The 23,011-nt window shown below is 35.9% G+C and overlaps 1 protein-coding gene across 9 annotated transcripts in view; it reads left to right on the forward strand.

The window, feature by feature from the left end:
• Positions 1-22,985, forward strand: part of LOC106882018 (SPATS2-like protein) — a 130,091-nt gene extending 107,106 nt beyond the window's left edge. For 7 of the 9 annotated variants that reach the window (XM_014932567.2, XM_052975445.1, XM_014932572.2 and 4 more), the window contains 11 exons: positions 912-1,241; positions 5,316-5,396; positions 11,009-11,138; positions 14,059-14,117; positions 15,541-15,650; positions 16,827-16,907; positions 17,985-18,006; positions 18,821-18,964; positions 19,298-19,401; positions 20,994-21,036; positions 21,852-22,985. In XM_014932567.2, coding sequence (XP_014788053.1) covers positions 912-1,241; positions 5,316-5,396; positions 11,009-11,138; positions 14,059-14,117; positions 15,541-15,650; positions 16,827-16,907; positions 17,985-18,006; positions 18,821-18,964; positions 19,298-19,401; positions 20,994-21,036; positions 21,852-22,090 — 1,343 coding nt within the window. In that variant the 3' untranslated portion in view covers positions 22,091-22,985. The remainder of the gene's footprint in view (positions 1-911; positions 1,242-5,315; positions 5,397-11,008; positions 11,139-14,058; positions 14,118-15,540; positions 15,651-16,826; positions 16,908-17,984; positions 18,007-18,820; positions 18,965-19,297; positions 19,402-20,993; positions 21,037-21,851) is intronic. The other 2 variants (XM_052975448.1, XM_052975447.1) reach the window with 2 other exon arrangements.
• Positions 22,986-23,011: the final 26 nt, after the last annotated feature.

Consider the following 23,011-nt stretch of genomic DNA (forward strand, 5'->3'; position numbering starts at 1 on the left):
TTCTGGCATACTCTCTCCAACTCTGGCATACTCTCTCCAGCTCTGGCATACTCTCTCTCCAGCTCTGGCATACTCTCTCCAGCTCTGGCATACTCTCTCCAACTCTGGCATACTCTCTCCAGCTCTGGCATACTCTCTCCAGCTCTGACAAACTCTCTCCAACTTTGGCATACTCTCTCCAGCACTGGCGTCCTCTCTCCAACTCTGATATACTCTCTCCTGCTCTGGTGTACTCTTTCCAACTTTGGTATACTCTCTCGAGCTCATTTGTACTTCTCCAACTTTATTGTACTTTCTCCAACTCTAAAGTACTTTCTTGATTCCTACTGTACTTTCTTCAGCTTTTGTGTACTCTTTCTAACTCCGTGTATTCCAATGTTCAGTCTTGTCTATGACACTCTTCTTCCTGTACATTAACAATTCACTTACCATTACTTCTACTCTCTCTCTCTACACACACACAAAGAAAAAGAAGGCAATTAGAATTTTGGATAATTATTTATTTAGCACTTTCAGAAAGTCCTGTGGCCTGCAGTTTGTCCATGACTGCCTCAAAGGCTCGTTCTTGTGTTTGTGACACTCAGAGGAATTGGCAGTACACATGAAATTGGTTACGTGGGGTTGAAACTGAATCATGGACATGGCTTACCAAGCAGTTTACTTTCGTTTCACAACGTTCCTAAGTTTATGTAGTTAAAAGAGAGTTAAAAAATAACTGAGAATATGAATTAAAATGAAGCTGTTTTGTGGTGTGTAGTTTGTCTTTTGTGTGATATATAATGAAACTATGCAATAATAATTTCAGTTTAATTTCCCTATAAATTTGATTAGTTGTTTGGCAGCACCTCTGTTTTTTTTTCTTCCTTGTTCTGAGTTTTGTCTTTTTCTTCTCTTTCTTCTGGCTGTTCCAGGTGATATGCCTAAAAGGAACAAATCCACGGTTCGCATTGGGAAAAATGCGTCTCGAACTGGTGTTGTAATCTCATCATCTTCATCATCTTCGTCGTTATGTAGGGGGGAGTTACACACCGCTGCTGGCAAAGAAGTTGAGCTAACAACTACATCTCAGAGGGACCTCAATGGCGATTCTTCTAAATCGGATCTCCATACTAACAACGAATCTGAAATCCATAAGCAACGGTCTCGCCCTAAGTCTGGCCAAGCTGTAGCAAACAGTCAGACACATCAGGGTAGTAAGAAAGCTAGTGTCATCACTTCTGCTAACTCTCTTCCAAAAACAGGTATATTTTCATATTCTAATCCTCTGAAATCTTCTAGCTAGCATGTACATAATGAGGAACTAAATAATAGTAATTATCAACTGAATGCTAATTATTTTTTACCCAGTCTCTATATTAATTAATGTGTTTCTAGGAAATTGGGTGAGGACAGCAATGTTGGGGAATGGAGAAGGGACCATCTGGAATTACTGTTGTAGGAATAAGTTAAGTATCCAGTGTTTTCATTGTTGTAAATGTAGAGTTTCTGTGGTAGTTGAATGAAACATAATCCTGGTGGTGGATACCTTTGAATGATGGACTGTTACACAGCAGTCATCATTGCTTCTTGAACAGAGGCCAGAACTTGGATTCAATGTCAAATTTGGTCAAGACACCTGAGGATTGTTACCTGAGTTTTATAACAGGAATGTCTTCTTGTTGCTTTCTCTTAGAAAATAACAGGACTTGGATTCAGCATAGAAGATGAATAAAATACTCGATATTACTTTGCTAAGCATGTCAAAAATTTGGGGTAACTTGCATTCTGCATTATTAGATGACTTCAAGTAATAGATCACTTCATGAAGATTTAGTCTTCATGCATGGTGTTTAGAGTACAGAGGGGATTCCACATTATCTCAGGTACATTCACAGATGGTTTTGAAGTTAGCATTGCATGCTGTGTTAAAAATTTAGAGTAGTTTTTTTTTTTGTTCCTTCTTTCTTTCTTTCTTTCTTTCTTTCTTTCTTCTTTTAGAGAGAATAGAAGAGAGAGAGACTCATACTGCTGCCACATCTTGGACTGTGCTAATACTACACATACAAACATTCTAGGCTAAATCCCATCCACAAGATAAACCACATGACTGATTAGCTTAGAGTTAATCACCAATACACTTCAACCTCTAACTTCTAAATCTGCTCTCCTCTTCTGATTTTCTACAACCTCTTCAAAAACCTCTGCTCCTTGGAGCTAGCTGGTTCTTTACCCCCCCCCCCCATTCAACTCCATTCATTAAGCTCATCACTTTTCTTCTCTTCACACATATTGCATCACCACCTCAAGGTCCTACACTCCCCACTTTATCTCCTATGTGCTTTTCGCAGAGAGTCAACCTTCTCGAATTTCCTCCCCACTGTTCCATGTTTTTTCTGTCGTTGTCAACTTGAAGTTATTCAAGAGCATCGGCTGGGCAATTTCATCAATCTCAGACAGCATACATATAGACACAGCTCCTTTCTCTCAATTAAAATGTTTAAAAGCCCTCCAAATATATCAGATTTTCAGAGGTGGTTACTACTAATATGGTTACTTCCTTTTTCCTGGTTTTTGCTCTGAAAAACTTGAAAGAAGTGCACTCCATGATCCATTAAATATTTCAGACGTGACTTTAATTCAGTTTCTTAGACTCATTTGGAAATACACTACAAGAAGAAGAGTCACTCTACCAACAGGTACAATTTGAATGACCTACATCAATTAATAACAAATGTTACACCTACTTTTGGATTACATTTGGTACATCTCTCATACTTTGCTGTAATTGTGAGATTTGCTCCCCAGAAGAATATCTTAGCTGATATCTAATTCTGAGATTGTCTCTTATAAAGAATATGATGAATATTTACCTCTTTAGAATTAAGATTACTTTGCCAAATGTAATGCTTATTTATTCACATTACTTTGAATTAATCATGAATCATTTCATAGCTTTGATGATGTGACTGTGTATTTTTAGAATGACATTGCAGGGTAGGTGTAAGAGGTCAAATCTGGCCAGTTTGAACATACAACAGGTTGAATAGTTTGGTCAGATATAGCTGGTTTAAATGCTAAAGGGTTAAATTGTATCCTCACATCTATGTTCATTTACAGACCTCAGCCCAAATAATAAACTAACCCCTATACAATATTCCTTTACACAATATTTAAAGTGTTCCTGGTTAAGTGAGGTTTTTTTTTTTCATTGGTTTAAACTATAATTTTCTCTTATCTATTTAATTTTTGATTTTCAAAAAAAACTTCTGCATTCATTCATGTCTTGTTTTTGGTTTTATACTAATAAAAAGAGGAACTATTTTTTTAGTAATTTTTGGCTAACTTAGAATGACCTTAGTTTGAAGAGTTGAGTCATTAAAATATGGCATTGTTTCTTAAGGCTGCAAGCTGGCAGAATTGTGAACACACTGCACAAAATGCTTTGCAGCAGTTCTTTCAGCTTTGTGTTCTGAGTTCAAATTCTGCCAAGGTCGACTTTGCCTTTCATCCTTTTGGGGTCAATGAAATAAGTACCAGTTGAGTACTGGGGTTGATGCAATCGACTAGCTCCTTCCACCAAAAATTTCAGACCTCACTCGTATAATAGAGCTATGCTTTCTTCTAAAGGCAGCAGGCTTGGGATTCCGTAGCAGATAGGAATTGAGAAGCTGTGATGAGGCAATCTTTCCTAAGAGCATTATCCCTTTTGTAACCATATTCCTTTTGAAATCCACTGCTTTTCTTTCAATTAATTTTGAAAATAATGATGAATTTAATAAAATAATTCTCTCCTTATGAAGCTGGCGTTTGGAATGTAAATCAACATAAAAACTTTGATGGAAGATTTAATTTAAATTTCTTTAAAACAAAAAAACATATCATAGAACCAGAAGCAGTCTCAATCAGTTTGGTATCAAAAATGAACTAATTCCAATGGGGCAAGGATGAAAACTGGGTTATCGGATTGGTTTACCAGGAAATTATGCTGCTACACTACACAAAAGACTAATACAAATGAAGTAATAGCAACTTATTATACATTACATAGTTACAAGAGTCTCGAATTCATAGGAAGAGTGAAATAAGATTGGCATCTATAACAAGCCTTTTAATGACTGATTAAATGAAATTTCAGCTCAAATGAAATTTGAGTTGTTGAACTTATTTCAGCAGACACCTAACACCATATCTGATGATTTGCTCCAGAATGAAATAATTACTGAAATTAATTTCACTGACATTTCTTTCTTTTAAAAATGAATATTGTTTTGCAGGAAAACAGATATTATTTACTTTAGGTCTAGCAGTGAATTTTGTTTTCCTTTTCCTTTTGTTTCTTTTCCACAGATCAAATTTTTTTACAGAAATTGTCAACAAATTATTGCCTTTCCTTAAAGAGGGACAACATCAATTTCTCTTTTTTTTTTTATTTGGGGGAGGTGATTGCGTGGATGAGTGAATCTGGAAGAAACAGCTGAGATTGGAATGATTTAACCATGGATTTAATTGTTATTTGTATAAATGAAGTTTGTCTACTTTAAGGCTTCAGGCAGCTTGGGAATAAAGGAAGTTCATTAGTAAGACAATGAGACATGAACAATCAAATAAGAATATACCTGGAGCAGTTAGAAGAGAGTGCTGAGGTTAATCTAAAAGGAATGTGTAAAAGGATAAAGTAAAGAATGAGCTGAAACAAAGGCTGTGTATTTCAATAGAAATGTGCTAAAAATAAAAGGGTTAAACTGAATAACAAATGATACATATTTGAAATGGTGGTCACTCACAGGGTGATTCAAGGGTCAAAATATGTTCTCTGCATGATATTTTTTCTTTAAATTTCATTTTATTTTTGTACATTTAACCCTTTTACAGTGGAAATCAGATATATTCACTCAAAATTTCATTACTGTAGAAAGCAGTTTTATATATCAGTCTATCTTTTGTTGAGGAATGTCATATTTTAAACTTTTTTTTTATGTTGAGATTATGTCAAGTTTATTGAGATCATGTGACCTTGCAGAAAATACCAATTCTATTTTTTGGTAGATATTTAGCATTGTTATTAGAATAACCATGAAATTTAATTCCACAGTTAAAGGGTTAAAAACAAAAGGATAACATTTCTTTTTGATTATAATTAACTTGGTTTGTGTTTTTTTCTAATCTTTATTTTCAATTTAATGGAATAATAATTTTTGAATAATTTTTTTTTGTCTTTTTTTTGGTTTTTTTTTTTTTCTTTTGAATTTTTTTTTGTATTTTTGTTTTGTTTTGTTGTTTTTGTTTTTGCTTTTCTTTTCAAGGAAATCATTGTTAAATTTTTTGTTTTCTCTCAGGACATTCTGGATCAACGAAAAGTGACAACAGGGTTGACTTGGGCCCAAATGTGGTGGCTAAGGTCAAGAAACCATATGCAGGTGTGAACATAAATAAATTTTCAATAAGATATAGTATTGATTTTCACTGATTTAGTTAATTTTAGCAGCGTCTAACCTGTGTTGAGCCATGTCTTTGAGACAAATTCACTAGTTTTGCAGTATTTATCAGATTGGTGCAGGCATAGCTCTGTGGTTAAGAAGCTCACTTTGCAACCATGTGGTTTCAAGTTCAATTCTATTGTGTGACACATTGAGCAAATGTGTTCTACTATAGCCCTGGACTGACTAATATTGTGTGAGTGATTTTGGTCGATGGAAACTATGTGGAAGCCCATATGGCTGGGTGTGTTTATATTTACAATTGTTCCTTCCATTGTACTCTTTTTCTATCAGTTTCACTACATAAGTCTTGTCGATGCAGAACAACACTAGCCTCATTGGAACCTGTTTGATTTTCTTTTTACAGACACGCGCACGTGTGCACGTACGTACATATAATATCATGACCATCAGTTTACCTTCTCTTTTCCATGCTGGCAGGGATTGGATGGGTCTATCAAATTCCTTCCCTCTCTGACACAATACAGTAATCCCTTGCCTTATCACGGTTCACCTACCGCGGTTTATTATTTAAGCTTTCATCGATTCCTCTGTGGTGTTGTTTTGCATTTATAATAAAATAAATATATACAAATTATAAAAAGGATAAAGAAATATACACAGTACAGTACTGTTTCTACTTTGCGGATTTTCATCTATTGGGGGGTTTTGGAACATAACAGTCGAGAGGTTACTGTTCTCTAAAGACAAAACTGTCAATCTTTGTTGTGAACAACTGATTTGAGAACATGATATTTCTATGACTGGATACTGTTTCTACCACCAATCATTTGCCAGTATGGTTCGTGTACATTTTATAGCGTCACTGACATTTAGAGGGGATGTTTGCAAAAATTAAAGTGTCTCCTCTACCTTGTATCATTTTTTTGTGTTTTATTTGTGTTGGGGTTAGTGTTAGTGTTAGATGGTAAGCACGTGAGGGCACATGGCTTAGTGGTTAGGGTGTTGCAGTCATGATTGTAAGATCATGACTTCAATTCTCAGACCGGACAGTGTTTTGTCTTCTTGGGCCAAACACTTCATTGCACATTGTTCTGCAACCACTTTGTGTGGCACACTGCACACCTGTACACGCACTGTTCATTTGATGGAAGGAATGAGATAATGTACAGCACAAACAAATCATCCGTGCAGGTCATTCAACAAGAAATTGAAGACCCCTCATCTGTGGTTCTCAACAGGGTCCATAGGGCCCCTGGAGGTTCACATAAGATTTTGTTGTTAAAATTTATCTGCAATAAATTGGTTTTACTTCCACTGTACACAAAGTATTTTAACAATATTTTATACAGTTTCTTATAATATTTCATTATAAAAATATGATTTTTTTAAAACATTGAATGGCTGTGAGGGTTTATTTGAGTAAAATAGGAATCAAAGGGATTCATAGGAAAAAACCCCAAAACAAATGGTTGAGTGACAATGTAGTAGTGCAACATTAAGATGACTAAGTGTGTTGAGAGAATAGTGTGTTGATGGTGGGGGATAGATTAGATCATTCATGGACAAACTGCAGCCCACAGGACTTTCTGAATGGCATGCCAACAAAAGACTACCTTCAATTTTTTTCAGTCATGTGGCTTGTCTGAAAGAGAGTCATGTCTCGTGTGAAAAGCTTCTTGTAAAAAGTTGTCCACGTCTGGGTTAGAAGAAGTATGAAGTAAGGATGGTAGGGAAAAGAGATGGTTGGTGGTGATGCTGTATTACATTGGCGATGGTGTGATTGGAAAATGTGTGACGTTTATAGCCCCTGGTCATACCTTGATTGAATTGACAAACCAATGGTCAAAGGTGATTCTGGCTATGACCGTCCCATCTTATTTTGAGACTCAGTGAATCCAAGACAACACTATTCCACATACCACTATCATTCTCTTTTTTAGTTGTGAAGCTTGCCTGAAGGGGAGCCATGTCTCATGTGACCTGCTTCTTGTAAAAGCTTGCTCATGCCTGGATTAGATAAAATATGAAGCAGGGGTGGCAGGGAAAAAAGATAATGGATAGTGATGCAGCATTACACTGACCCAGATGGTAACCATCTAACTCTACTTTGTGAATCCAAATCTCCACTTCATCTTCTCATTTGGAATGGATTGCATTTTATGGCTGGATGCCCTTTTTACCATCAACCACATGGATGTGAATGTGTGTGTGTTTATTTAGTTTCTCCACAAAGCGTTGATAGTTGAGCTGCTTTTGATGTTTGCTGAGATACTTTCTTTCCCTGAAGGATCCTATCATTACTAACTCTCCACTGCTACTTATATTGTTTTATAAACAATAGCTACTGCAATAGTCATAAAAAGAGATTTTAAGATTGGTAATTGAACAGACAATCAGTGTGGTGGGGGTAGGTGGGGGTAGCCAAAGGTCTAAAAATAGAGATGCTGCATTAATCAGTGGATAATGTAAAGAGTCAGTGTTTGATGTACTCAGCCACTCCCACTTGGTTGCTATTGTTCTAATTGAAAAACAAACCTTCTCAAAGTGGTATTGCTGCTAATTTCTTTAATGAGTAATATTGAAAAACTTAAGTTACCTTGAGACAGGTGAATAAATTCATGCATGTGTGTGTTAGTGTGTATGTTTATATGTGTGCGCACATGTATTTATACATACATACACATGTATGCATGCATATACACACATATACATGCAGGCATACATATATATATATATATATATATATATATATATATATATATATATATATATATATGCATTTACAAACACATATATATACCACCACACATACAATTACATGCATACATATATATATATATATAAATACACATATACATGTATACAAACGCAATAACACATACACACACACACACATACTCGTGTGCGTGTGTCTATGCGCAGCCATTTTTTACTAAAATATATCCACCATACTATAATTCTTTTATTGACTGTCTAATGGCAGTTTGTCTAATCCAGCCTCACTCCACCAATGTTACTGCTGCTGTATCGCTTACGATCAATCAAAACAGCATGTTATTTTTACCTGCCATATTATTGATTGATGATAGCGAAGGCACATGGCTTAGTGGTTAGGGCATTTGGTTCAATATCATGAGGTTCTGAGTTCAATTCTTGCCAGTGCATTGTGTTCTTGAGCAAGACACTTTACTTCACGTTGCTCCAGTTCACTCAGCTAGCAAAAATGTGTTGTACCTGTAATTCAAAGGGTCAGCCTTGTCACATTCTTTTCTACTCCAGGCACAAAGCCCAAGATTTTTGGGGAGGGGGCCAGTCAATTAAATCGACCCCTGTATGCAACTGGTACTTGATTTATCGACTCCGAAAGGATAAAAGGCAAAGTCGACCTCGGTGGAATTTGAACTCAGAACATAAAGACAGACGAAATACTGTTAAGCATTTCACCCCATGTGCTAACGTTTCTACTAGCTTACCATCTTATCAGCTTTGTCACGTTGTGTCACACTGGATCTCCCTGAGAACTTCATTAAGGGTATGCATATCTGTGGAGTACTCAGCCACTTTCATGTTAATTTCATGAGCAGGCTGCTCCATTGATTGGATCAACTGGAACAGATGTTGTAACTGACAGAATGGCGATTATTTATTAGTGGTTGTTTGGCTGAATATCATTAGATTCATTTGGGATAATGGAATTTAGCATTGCAATAAACAACAACAGCAACAGAAATAACATTAGCTGTGGCAGCAACAACAACAGAAATGGTATCAATAATAGAAGCTGCCATAAACAAAAAGAAAAAATGATCCAATGGAAGATGTTAACATTGATAAATCGAGTGAAAATGTCGAGAATATCTGTGAAAAGTGAAATGCTTTAAGTAGCACCAGTAGTGAATAACTAAAGAATAATACTAACAACAACAGTAGTAAGCCTTATAATGTTGGTAGTCTTGTCCAAGCTAATGTGTAAGCATTTGAACACATTTGAACAAATGTTGTTCAATGGGTTTGAGTGACACAGCCACACTTTGGTCTTTAGCAAATTGCAGTGGACACATAGCATCTGATTGTGTGCAGATATGTGTATAGGATGTACAGGCATGTGCTAAGACTAAGACACCTGTAAAGATTCCTGGATAACCATGGTGAGGAACAGGTGTGGTTGTAATTTTGAGATACGCCTTGCTAGAACTCATCCGTTCAACTCAGTTTTGTGTCAAGCACAGACCAAAGTTGGGATCATCTGTCTTCTAGAATATTGATCGGCACTCAGTACATTCCACCACCTAAGCCATACATTCAGTGGGACATCCATGCTATCGTTTTATAGGGGTTTAGTGGAAGGTTTGCACAACAATAGTCTGTGAACAATTCTGGGTATTGATGAGGACGTTCTGCAAGAATTGTCTCTTCTGAAGGATTTCAGGTCAGGGATTAAGGGCAACTTCTAAACGTCAAATAGTGCTACAGGGTATGGTGCTTATTCCAGATAAATTCTATGGGCAGAGCAGTGCTGTCATCCTGGCCCATCCAAGGTGCCCATAGAGGACTAAAACCATTCTGCATGCACTGCACTCATTCATTCTCTGAATGTTATTAACTTGTGAAGTTATGTCAAACACCTGTTACTGTGTGCAGGGTGGATCCAGCTGTCGGCCAAGTCCATTGTAAAAATGGTTCCACTGCTTTCTGTTGGTGAGGAGCCATGGGCAGTTTTCCTCCCTCTGATGGCTATGGCAAAAGAGATAGCAAAGTGGATGAGATTGCAAAGACTGAGAACAGACATTCTTCATCTGCCTTTCTCTCATCAACTGGAAAGGGAATGGTGAAGATGAAGAAGGAAGTGTGCCACCCAATAAAGTTCCAATCTCAATTCTCATTTGCAATTTCCTGGCTGGAGGAAGGTACTTGTCTTTGTGTTGAAGAATTTTTAAGATTTGTGGGGAAGGTCTCTTTTACTTCAGGTAACTGTCTCTCATTATTTCATTTTATTATTTTTTTTTGTATTTTTTTCCCCTCAATGTAACCACTCTTTTTCTAAAATTCATCTTTGTAATGTTCTCCTATTCATTGCCCTTGTGACAAATAAAGAAATCAGCATCATCATTATCATTATTATCATCATTATCATCATTATTATTAAGGTGGCGAGCTGGCAGAATCATTAGCATGCTGGGCAAAATGCTTAGCGGCATTTTGTCTGTCTTCACATTCTGAATTCAAATTCTGCCAGGGTTGATTTTTGCCTTTTATCCTTTTGGGGGTCAATAAAATAAGTACCAGTTGAACACTGGGGCCGATGTAATCGACTTACTCCTACTCTGAAATTGCTGGCTTTGTGCCAAAATTTAAAACCATTTTTATTACTATTATATTTCCAAATTTCTAGATTTTTTTCTGTTCTTGTTTTGTGACTAAATTTTCTTTCCTCCTCCTCCTCCTCCTCCTCCTTATTATTATTTTGGAAAAAAATTATTCCATATTGTTCTTGTGACTCAAAACTGTTATTCATCAGATGATCGATGTTTCATCAATAATGATCTTGTAATGATGTGTCATTCCATTGAAAAATGTTTATGTTTTAGGTCTTGAGAAATCCATTAAGGATTTGAACAGACAGACAGTATCTTTGGATAGATTACAATTGGTGCTGAATGAAGAAGTGAAGAAAGCTTACAAACGAATTAGTACTGTCTTTGAAGAAATGTATTCTTGGTGAGTGTTCTTATTACAATTATTAATTGTTTGGTACAAATTTCCTCTGGCATTGGCGACTATTGTAGATGTTTATTAGCCATAGTGAAGGTGCATAGCTTAGGGGTTAGGGTATTCGACTTACAATCGTAAGGTTGTGAGTTCAGTTCCCAGCAGTACGTTGTCTCCTTGAGCAGAACACTTCATTTCATGTTGTTCCAGTCCATTCCACTGGCAAAAATGAGTAGTACCTGTATTTCAAAGGGGCCAGCCTTGTCATATTCTCTGTCACACTGAATCTTCTTGAGAACTACATTAGGGGTATATGTATCTGTGGAGTACTCAATTTGCATATTAATTTCATGAGTAGGGTCTTCTGTTGATTGGATCAACTGGAACACTCGTCATAACTGACATACAAGTATACTGGTATGGCACTGGTTGGTTAAACATATTTTAATTAACCTAAAGTTCATTTATTCCTAATCACTGCTTGGCACGTGGTCCAGTAGTACAACTCAGTCACTGATGTTGACTGCTTTTTCAGTTAAAGCTACAGCTTTGAATCTACCCAGGGTTATATCTCTTTGGTATTTCCCATTGAGATAGGCTAAAGAGCCAGAAATATGCATCTGGGAATCCACTAGAGGGAAGCACACTGGGCAGATATGGCGTTTGTATACCCATTATCATTATCATATTTTAACTAACATTATCATATTTTAACTAACTTTAAAAAAAAGAAATTCACCTAAATTTACTTAAAAAAATTCATGGTGGTGCCCCAGCATGAATGACTGAAACAAGTAAAAGAAAGTAAACGCATACATACATACATTCATACATACATACATACATACATACATACATACACACATACATGCAATGAGCTTCTTTCAGTTTCTGTCTACCAAATTCACTAACAAGATTTTGGTTGGCCTGGGGTTAAAGTAGAAGATGTCTGCTCAAGATGGCATGCAGTGGGATTGAACCCAGCACCATGTGGTTGGGAAGCAAACTTACCTCACAGTCATGCCTGTGCCTATATATGGCTAGCTAATTGCTGATTATTATTGCTTGTTGCTACCAGCTGTATTTTAGTGGATGGTTGGTGGCCTTTTCTGACCAAGCCATAGAGAAGCTTTCTGGCTTCTCTCTGCAAAATCATTGTCAAGCTTTTGCTAGTCTTTCTTGAGCAGACTATTGTGTTCCTTGCTGGTGGCTGTCTGGTCATACCATGGTGTTGTTTGCTGATCTCTGTAGGCCATGCCACTGTGGTGGTCACTGGCTTCTCTGAACCAGATTACAGAAGGCAAGCACTATGATCTCTATCAGACAAACCACAGATAAAAACAACAACCATCAGTTTAGTAGGGATCTGCTGTTTCTGCTTCATTACCACTTTTAGATGATGTTTAACATTGATATAATATTACACTTTGAAAATTGTATCAACAATAAAGCATGCACGCAAAAATAGATGTGATTATCTTGATTATTACTTCATCAATGTTTCTTTTGATTGATTGATTAGAGAATCTCAAATTTCATAGCTTATTCATCAGGTCACAGTTTTATTATTATTATTATTACTACTACTACTACTACTACTACTACTACTACTAGTTTTGGTGATATAGTAAAAAAAAACAGCCAGTCTAGCTTTCTATTGTCTTGGATATCTGCTTGCACTGTTTTATATTTGTGTATATTAATGATTTCTTACATTGGCATATGAGAACAACTCATTTTTGCCAGCTGATTGGACTGGAGCGACGTGAAATAAAGTGCCTTGCTCAAGGAGACAACACACCACTGGGAATTGAACTCATGGCCTTATGAAGAACGTGAGCAGAATACCCTAACCACTAAGCCACATGGCTTCACCACATACACATCTCTAAAATAACTGACCCATCATAGTTAGAAAGCCTCTGACCACAGGTCTACAGGATCAGGGTTAACCCATGGCTAAACAACAATAACTCTTCATAATACATTAATCTGAATAAGAATTGGATTATGATTGTATAATCTGCTTATTGTATGTAGGTTATGGTCGGTACATATTAATTCTGAATATGATTTGGTAGCATAAATTATGAGGATGGCTTTAGAACAAATAAGTGTTTGCCAATATGGAATCAAATCAGGAAAAATACATCCGGATTTGTCCTATTAATTCTTTCCTCACTCCACTCAGTGTGTCACAGTTTCTGCTTTGTTATCAAAACGTGATATACTATTGTTAAAATTTATGTCCTTTAATTTAGGAAATGATGTTCTGAATTTTGTAATGATATGTACTTAGAACTGATTTGGTACTGACAATGTACTTCCTGATCAGAAGTATTGTACAATATTAGGTGCAGGCATAGCTGTATGGTAAGAGGTTTTGAGTTCAGTCCCACTGCGTGGCACCTGGGATGAGTGCCTTTTGCTATAGCCCTCGGTATGGGTTGGAAGCAGTTTATTGATGTGGGTTTTGTTTTAGCATTGTAAGTGGAGTCGGTAGATGGAAACTGAAAGAAGCCTGTTGTTGTGTGTTTGTGTGTGTGTGTGTTTGTCCCCCACCACTTGAGAACCAGTCTTGATGTGTTTACATCTCCATAACTTAGTGGTTTGGCAAAAGAGACCAATAGAATAAGCACTCGGCTTTGAAAAAAAAAATAAGTACTGGAGTTGATTTGTTTCAAAATTCTTCAAGGCAGTGCCCCAGCCTGGTCGCAGTCTAAAGACTGAAATAAGTATAAGATAACAGATGTCCTGAGAATCATGTGGATGTCAGTGTTCCTTCCCTCATTTCCATGAAATCTATAGAATTAATCACTCATTAATGAATAATTTTAATTAGAGTATCTTAAAACAACTCAACTATCTTGTCTGAATCAGCGACAAATAACATGTTGATTGATTATTTTTTTTTGTTTTCCTTCTCCAGTCTTAAAGAAAGAGAGTCACAAATGATACAAGAACTGGACAAAGTGAATTTAGATGCAGGTTTGTCTTTTATATCACATCTTTTTTTTTATTGCAGCACTTAAGACTTAACCTAATGTTACTGAAAGCAGAGTTAAACCTTTTAACATTCAAAACTCTTTTGTGACCAGATTTCAAATAAAATATTACATTCCATTTAGAGTTTTCATTTAATTTTTTAAATAATCAATGGTTTTAAGTGGTTTGGTATAGTAATTAACTTTCTCTTTTTAACCCTCTCAGACCTGGGCCTCTTTGTCTCACTTTACCCTCCACTGGGCATCTGTGTAATAAAATAAATAGTTGTATATATAGCTCAAGAGTAATGGTTGTAAGAAAAATAATGGACGGAATCAGCTGCTTCTTCTCTTTCTATGTGTGTTGTTTATTGCCATTTTACTGGGAATCTGGCAGAGATTATGTTTAACCTATTCCTGCTTTAGTGAGAACTTGGTGTGACAGGGCTTAAGATGAGGTTTGGAATATAACTTAACAAAAGTGTCTTAAATAAAATTAGGATGGGTGGTTTTAATCTAAATATTTAATACTTCATAACAAGCATTTCTGTGTCCTAAAGTAATCAAGAATTTTCAGGGGATTTATTAAAGCAATTCACTTTGTCTTAGGAAAATAAGTTAATAAAGGTTTTTTTTTAGGTAAAATGAAAATGGGAGGTTTTAATTTAAATATTTAACATTTCAAAACTAGCATTTCTACATCCATCATTTTTGTTACCAACTATCATCTGAATAATATGGTTTTTGCTATTCATTTTGTGTGTGTGTGTGTGTGTGTTTTAATGAGGAGCTAGAGAAAAGGCAATTATCTTTCCCTTTGGCCATTAATTTATTGAGGGAGATGTCAGTAGGTTAATTCCCCTAATGAAGTTAAGTCCTACTTGCTTTACTTTATACATGTTTCATCTTGTCAGTGGTCATATGCTTGTCTCAAAACTTAAGCCACGCCACCTTAAGTTCATGCTATACATCTGTGGTGAAATTGTGATGGGCTCAGAAATAAACTGAATAACTACAAATAAATTGAATGACTGATGTACACACATAAGATGTAAGAATTAAAAACTAGCTTCCCATCTTTTGATGTTAGCAATTTCATGTTTTAAATCAGTGGTTCTCAACCATTTTTTTTTACCTATGGATCCCTTTGATTCCTATTTTACCCAAGTGGATCCCCATAGCCATTTGATGCTTTAAAAAATCCTATTATATTTTTATCACCAAATATTATTAAGAAATTGTATGAAAAATTGTTAAAATGTTTTGTGTATTGTTGAAGTATAACCAATTTATTGCTCATAAACTTTAGCATCAAAAGCTTATATGGATCCTTTTGAGAACCACTGTTTTAAATGAAACCTACTTGATTTACTTTACCATAACTAAAACAATGCTAAAACAGTAGACATGTCTGGACTTTTTTGCAGAAGATATTATAAAACAGCGAAAACAGAAGGCAGCTGATTTGAAGGTACAGATTGATCGAGCTCAACAGATGAACGATAGTGAAGTTGCTGAACTGAGAAGTCAGATTAAGGTTTGTAGTTAAGCTTTGGATACGTTTGTTGTCTTCTTCATTCTGAGGAGTTTTATCTTTCTTGCATTGATCAAGATTATTCTTGGAGAAACGTTATTGGTTGAAAAGAGTTTTGGCTGTTATTTGACTCAATTGGTTGTCAGCTCAGCAGTTAAGTTTGCATAGAGATAAACTCTTCTAAAATTAACTTGATGTTGATACTCTGTCCTTTGAATATGGACTGACTGTGTGGCAAGAAGTTTGCTTCTCAAACACATGGTCTAAGTTTAGTCCCACTGTGTGCCATCTTGGGCAAGTGTCTTCTTTTATAACCTAAAGCTGACCAAAGCCTTGTGAGTGGATTTGATAGATGGAAGCTGAAAGAAGCCCATTGTGGAAAAGCACCCATGCCAGCACCATGTAAAAGAGCACTTGTGCTGGCACCATATAAAAAGGTATCCGTGCTGGTGCCACATAGAAAAGCACCTATGCTGTGCCATATAAAAGAGTACCCATGCTGTGACACTTAAAAAGCACCAAGTGTACTCTGTAAAGTGGTTGAGATTAGGAAGGGCATCCAGCTGTAAAAACCAAGCCAAAACAGACGACTGGAACCTGGTGTAGCTCTCTAGCTTGCCAGCTCCTGTCAAACCATCCAACCCGTATCAACATGGAAAACAGACATTAAATAGTGATGATATATATATATGTATATATACATTTATGTATGTATATGTGTACGCATGTGTGTGTGTATTACTGTCTCCTTGTGTAGATATCATGTGATAATTGTAAATGAATGTCACCAACATCCAAGCAGTGTCTTTTGCTTCTAATCTTTTGTGAAAACATTTCTGGTGTTGAAGAATATTACCTTGCTTGGAAACACGTGAAGGTTGGCAGCAGGAAGAACATCTGGTTGGAGAAAAATCAACCTCGAGAAATTCTGTCTGACCCATGCAAGCATGGAAAAGTGGGCATTAATATGATGATAATGATGTTCTTTATTAGGTAAAGTAAAATACAGAACCATGGAAGGTTCCATGGATGATGACCTTGATATGTTCATTTGATGTGGAGAATGAAATAAAATACAACAGTTTGTATCCTTGTCTTTTATCTGAGAGTGAGAAAGATAGAAATGGTGCTGCTGTTTGACTGGGCATTTCACCTTACTGGCTGTCTTTGTATTTGCAGGAATTTGTAAGTTTCAGGCGGATTGATGAGGATATTGGTCGGAGCACGCGGTTCCACTATGATTCTGATCATCTGAAAAATGTAAGTGAAATTTCAATGGTTTACATAAAAGGCAGTGAAGGCAAGTGAACTTCAGCCGATCAGACTACTCAATATTTTGGTAAAACTACAAATGTGTGCCCCTTCGCTGACTTTGTTTCCTCATAACTTTCTGGAAAATTGATATTTTTAATTAAAATTTTCAATGAATATATTTCAGAGGGTGTACATTACAATTATATCAAAATTTGATGTGTCAAAATTTATGCATGTGTGTGTGGGGAGGAAGGGGGTAAATAATTTACACACCTCATCAAAATGCATGAGGAAACAAAGTCTAGGTGTGTGACTTACGTGACTTGATTCCCAAATTTTTTTCATTTACATCAAATTCCAACATCATCATTATATACACCATCTGAAACTTATTTGTAGAAAATTTTATTTTAAAATATTCCGTTTTCAGGAAGCTACGAGGAAACAAATTGAGGTGTGTGGTCAATCTGAAACTCCTTTCCATCCCTCTGAAAATGTCATTCACACCAGACTCCCATGCATCTTTGATGTACACCACCTAAAATGTATCTCTGGGTAATTTCATTAAAAAAAAAGAAAATCTGTTTTTCAGAAAGTTATAAAGAAAGTCAGTGGGGCACACATCTGTAGTTATGCCAATGTTTTATCTCAATGGTTTGTGTCATAGGAATGAAAAGTAAGCTTTTCATGAGTGAACTCTATGAACTTGTTTCACTTCACTTTTATAGGCAAATATAATTCCACTGTTAAACATTAATTACTTATCTTGTTCTCTTTCTCATCTCTTAACATCATGCCTTTTGCTCGCTCTCTCTCTCTCTCTCTCTCTTTCTCTCTCTCTCTCTTTCTCTCTCTCTCTCTTTCTCTCTCTCTCTCTTTTTCTCTCTCTCTCCTTCCATTTCTGTCTCACCCCTGTCTACTCTTCCTTTTTCTCCACCCCTCCCTTCTACGACTCTGCATTTCCTTATAAAGGAATTTCATCCGCCTTCTATAATATTTGGAATGAAAAATTTTTGACACAGCTATTTGGTCAGACTTACTTTTTAAATAAATTCATCCCTTTTTTTTTCTGTTTTATTTCAGGAGATTAACAAATTTGGGGAAAGTAAGTATCTAGTGTTATTTTTTTTATCACTCAAATACTCACACTCACACAAACACACATAAGAAATTATTTCTCAGAAGATAAGTGGCTCATTTGCTACACACGCACACACACACACACACACACATATATATATCACATGATTACATGATCAAACAGACTATCAGATGTTGTTATACATTGCTGGTCACGATGCACTTTGCATCGTTTAGTTTTTGAATGAAGCTATGCAAAAGCGCCCCTGTGGTGCCATGTAAAAGCACCCAGCGCACTCTGTAAAGCGGTTAGCATCAGGAAGAGCATCCAGCTGTAGAAACCACGCCAAATCGGATTGGAGTCTGGTGCAGCTTGCCAACTCTGGTCTCAGACCATCCAACACATGCCAGTGTGGACAACGGATATTAAATGATGATGATGATGGTGATGATGACATATACATACACATATACATAGCTGCAACTCAATTTGAAACAATGCTGTCATTTGTTCTCTTAAGCATGAGCAGCATGGATGTAGCTTTTCAGTCCTGCTTGGGACTGACACTCTTTTGCACAGATGTGATAACAATGGTCACCAGAAAAAGTAGCCAAAAGCGCACGAACGGTTTATAGAATAATGCACAGAAAGTGAACAGCGAATGAATCATTTAATAAAATGAAAAATAAGTATTACTAGGTTACATGATGTAAGTGGCACTAAGGGTGACCTCACACACACACAATTATTTTAAAAATTGTTTTTAAGATAACATTATTCCATCTCTCCAATATTTATTGAGTCTCTTATGTGCTCTTTTCTTTCATCTTTTCTTCAGTTACTCCTGTCAATAAATGTGCATATAGTGTAAACCGTCCAAACCAAAATGAAAGTTCATCATCTAATGGCAGCAGTCTACAACCACCCCCAATCCCAAGTGCTGTCATTAATACAAGTCATAATCTACCTGAAGAAATGAACGGTAACTTAACAACTCCTCATTATGATAATGATGATGATGATGTCTTTTTCTCTTTAATGATTTATAGGAATATTTTGCAACTGTCTGTCCTCCTCTCTTTTCTCTGGTGGACACACTGTTCTAAGATTTAGTATACATACAATCTTAATTCTGAAGATAAGTCTATAGAGGGCGATTTGGCTGTAGATTGAGTATACTGGGGATTGTGTGTGTCCGTGGGAGAGAGAGGAGAGGGGTATTGAGGGAAGGGAAGAGTGATACAAATGTAAACAAGAAATTTCTGTCAGGTTTTTTTCCCCATAGAAATAAAAGAGTTTTTGTGTTTTACTTCAGGGAACAACTCAAGCAATTCGAACTCGACGTCACAAGATGCTACAACGGAGGAACCTGTTGCAGTCTCTTCGTGTCCTGTTAGTAGTAATACCAATAATGAACAGGTTTGACATTTTCTTTATATATATACTTTTGTCCTCTACAGAAATTAATAAAATCAAAAATATAGAAATAAGATATATTAATGAATAAAAAAAAAATATATTCAGTTGTTTTGAGTTCAGGCTCACTGTGCAGCATGGCTGCTCTCCAATGACTGAAACAAGTAAAAGATAAAAACTTGATTCTCTCTTTCGTCTTCTTTAATGCTCCAACTGCAGATCATGTTATTTTGCTATTTTACTCCAAGTCGACCTTGATCAAGCAGACCTTATGGTCAGAGACACTTTTAGCCATCTTTTCTTTTGAAGACAGTATAATGCAATTTGAGGGCACTTTGATCACTGTTTCTAGCTGGCCAAGTGACCGCTCACTATAACACACTCTCACTATTACACCCACAGATACAAACACACTTTCACTCAGATCTTCATCTTCACATTACAAACAGACACAATGTTCTTTTCTTATGTTCCATTGACAAAAAGAAAATCAATTAACAACAATAGGATCAAGACTTAAATACAGTTTTGAGAGTCTGTTAATATTAAATCAGTTTTTTGCTGAGATATAGCTATTTTCTATATATCTATATTTAGAGACGAGTTATTCAGAAAAAGCAATAAAAGTTCATTAGTTTATTAGTCTCATCTATCATCTTTCATCTTTATTGGTTATTTTACATTTACTTTTCCATGCTGATGTAGATTAGCCGGTTTTTCTAATATTCTGTGGAAACATGTCTAACAATGAGGCTATATTACCTTACTTGGAAGCAGGTGAGGGTTGGTGATAGGGAATCTGGCTGTAGAAAAGCTGCTTCAACAAATTCTGCCTGACTTATGGGAGCCTGGTAAAGTGAACATTAAAACAATGATGATGTAAAAAGCACCTGTTGAGCATTACCTGTGACAGTGGCAAGTAAAAAGCACCTTTTGAGTGTTGGGCCTCACGGAAGCAACTGGCACCTGTGCTGGTGGCATTTAAAAAACACCTGCCGAGTGTTGGGCCTCATGGAGGCAATGTGGCCAATGCCGGTGTCGCATAACTGGCATGTAAAAAGCACCTTTTGAACATTGGGCTTCATGGAAGCAACTGGCACCCATGCTGGTGGCACGCAAAGATTACCTGCCGAGCATTGGGCCTCATGGAGACAGTATGTCTGATGCTAGTGTCGTGTAACTGGAATCTATGCTGGTGGCACGTAAAAAGCACCTTTTGAGTGTTGGGCCTCACAGAGGCAATGACAAATGACTGAGATTTTTGGCATTATGTTGTGCTTGAGAAGAAGACCCATCAAGCCAAGTGAAATCATAGTCGTGGCAGATACTGGTGTCACGCAACTGGCACCCATTACACTCTTGAAGTGGTTGGCATTAGGAAGGACATTCAGCCATAGAAACCATGCTAAATCAGACTAGAGTCTGGTGCAGTCCCTCAGCTTACCAGCCCTGGTCAAACCATCTAGCCCATGCCAGCATGAACAACGAACATTAGATGATGATGATGCATGGTAGACAGAAATACAAAACTGAGGTACGTTAACTGTATATGTATATTTCTGGACTTCATTAAAATATTTTTCTATTTTCTTCAGTATCAGCATTCAAGAACGTTTTCAAGCAATTACAAATCATCAGGTAATTAAGACTGTTAAATTTTCTTTTTAACCCTTTTAATACTAACCTGCTTAACACCACTCTTGCTTCTATCATTCCAACTTTCTGTTTTAATCCTTTAGCATTCAGATTTCTCTGTCAAATGTAATGCTTATTTATTCACATTATTTTGAATTAATCATGCATTATCTTATAGCTTTGAGGTTTTTTGGACAATTTTAAGTCCAGCAGTTTGATCTCTCAGTTATTGTGTCTAACAAAGCAAATATTCAGTTATTAAAAAGACTGTACAAAGATCAGTGAAAAATAATCAGTTGTATGTGTTATTTTCTTTGTATTTAGTTTGGTGAATAATAGTAATCTTAAACATTGATACAATGCCATAAATTTAGGGAAAGGAATGTAGTTGTTCGATGATTAACCCTTTAGCATTTAAACCAGCCGTATTAGGCCCAAATATTTTATTTGTCTTGTGTTTAAATTGGCAGATCCAGCCTCTCATACTTACCCTACAATGCCATTCTAAAAATAAACAATCATATTGCAATCTTGAATCAATGAGATAACAACTGATTAATTTAAAACAATGTGGATGAATAAGTATTATTTTTAACAGAATAATCATGATGTTAAAAGGTTACATTGATTAAACGCTAGTACTTGTTTTCATTGAGTCAGGTGGGATTGGAATCCTGAACATAAAGGGACTTAATGAAATACCACAATATACTTTGTCTGTTGCTCTCTACTCAGCCTATGAATCACTTTCCTTTTCCAATGTATAATAATTTTATCATTTCATATATATAAATATTCTTTTCTTTCTCTTTAAACAGATTATCGAAATAACTATAGTTCGGGTCGGTCATCTCGGAACTATCACCAAGTAAGTAACCGAGGTCATCGAAGAGGAGATGGGGGCTACAGAGGAAATTCCGATTCTTATTACCCGAACGAACAAAGAGTACAGTACCTAGGTCGGGCAGTGCATTTTGGGGCACGTCGGTCCCGGCCTGGTGGAGTGTCAAGGCTGAAGACAAATTCTCGAGACCAAGATAATTCAGTTTACAGATAATTAACTCTCCCTCCCCCTTTCTTCTCCACCCTTTTTGGAGTTGAGTTGATGGAAAACAAGGTACAAAAAAATTAAGTTTAAGAGTCCCCACTTCCACTTAACATGTAACAACAGTAAATATACAATCATTCACGCATTCACTTTACACATGAATGCATGCACTCATATTGTCATGATACATACACACATAATATTAAAAGGTTTTTTTTTTTCTCTTTCCTTTAATTCCTTCTTAGTTAGGTTTAACATAAATACTAAAAAATGTATAAAATAATGAAAAGTTAAAGAAACAAATGGCAAAATACAGAACAACCAAATCAGTCAAAAAAAATCAGGGAAATTAATCTATATGTACTATGTCATTATAATTGTCTCCCTTCGATAATGCTCTCTCTCTTTTCTCTTTCTTTTTTCTCTCTCTCTCTTCCTTCCTCCCTCCCTCCCTCTATCTCTCAGTCTATCTCCCTCTCAAAACGGAACCCAACAAGACATTTCTAAACATGAAACTAATTCTAGAAATGATTGTTTATGTTTGTCTTGAAATTTAGGGAGGGCAAGAAAAAAAAAAAAAAAAAATTTGGAAATTTCATGTTTAAAAAAAAAAGAAATAAAATTTAATAAAAATATAATTATTAAAAAATGCAAGAAAGAAGAAACAACAATATGTTTGGAAAATATTCTTTATGTAAGCTAAACTATTTCTATTTCTACAATTTTTCCCCACTAAAAAGAAAAAAAAAAAGAATCAGCTCTTTATGAATCCTCTTTCATGTATTCGCCTTCGATGCTGAGCAAACATTATCCTTCCAGAATAACATTTTTTTTCCAAAGATATCCAAAGATATCCAATACATATCGATCACTAAAACGTTATAAAAACTGTATTGATTTGTTATCAAGTGTCTTCTGTTATTATTATTA

Source organism: Octopus bimaculoides, chromosome 21 (assembly GCF_001194135.2).
Source record: "Octopus bimaculoides isolate UCB-OBI-ISO-001 chromosome 21, ASM119413v2, whole genome shotgun sequence".
Classification (NCBI taxonomy): domain Eukaryota; kingdom Metazoa; phylum Mollusca; class Cephalopoda; order Octopoda; family Octopodidae; genus Octopus; species Octopus bimaculoides.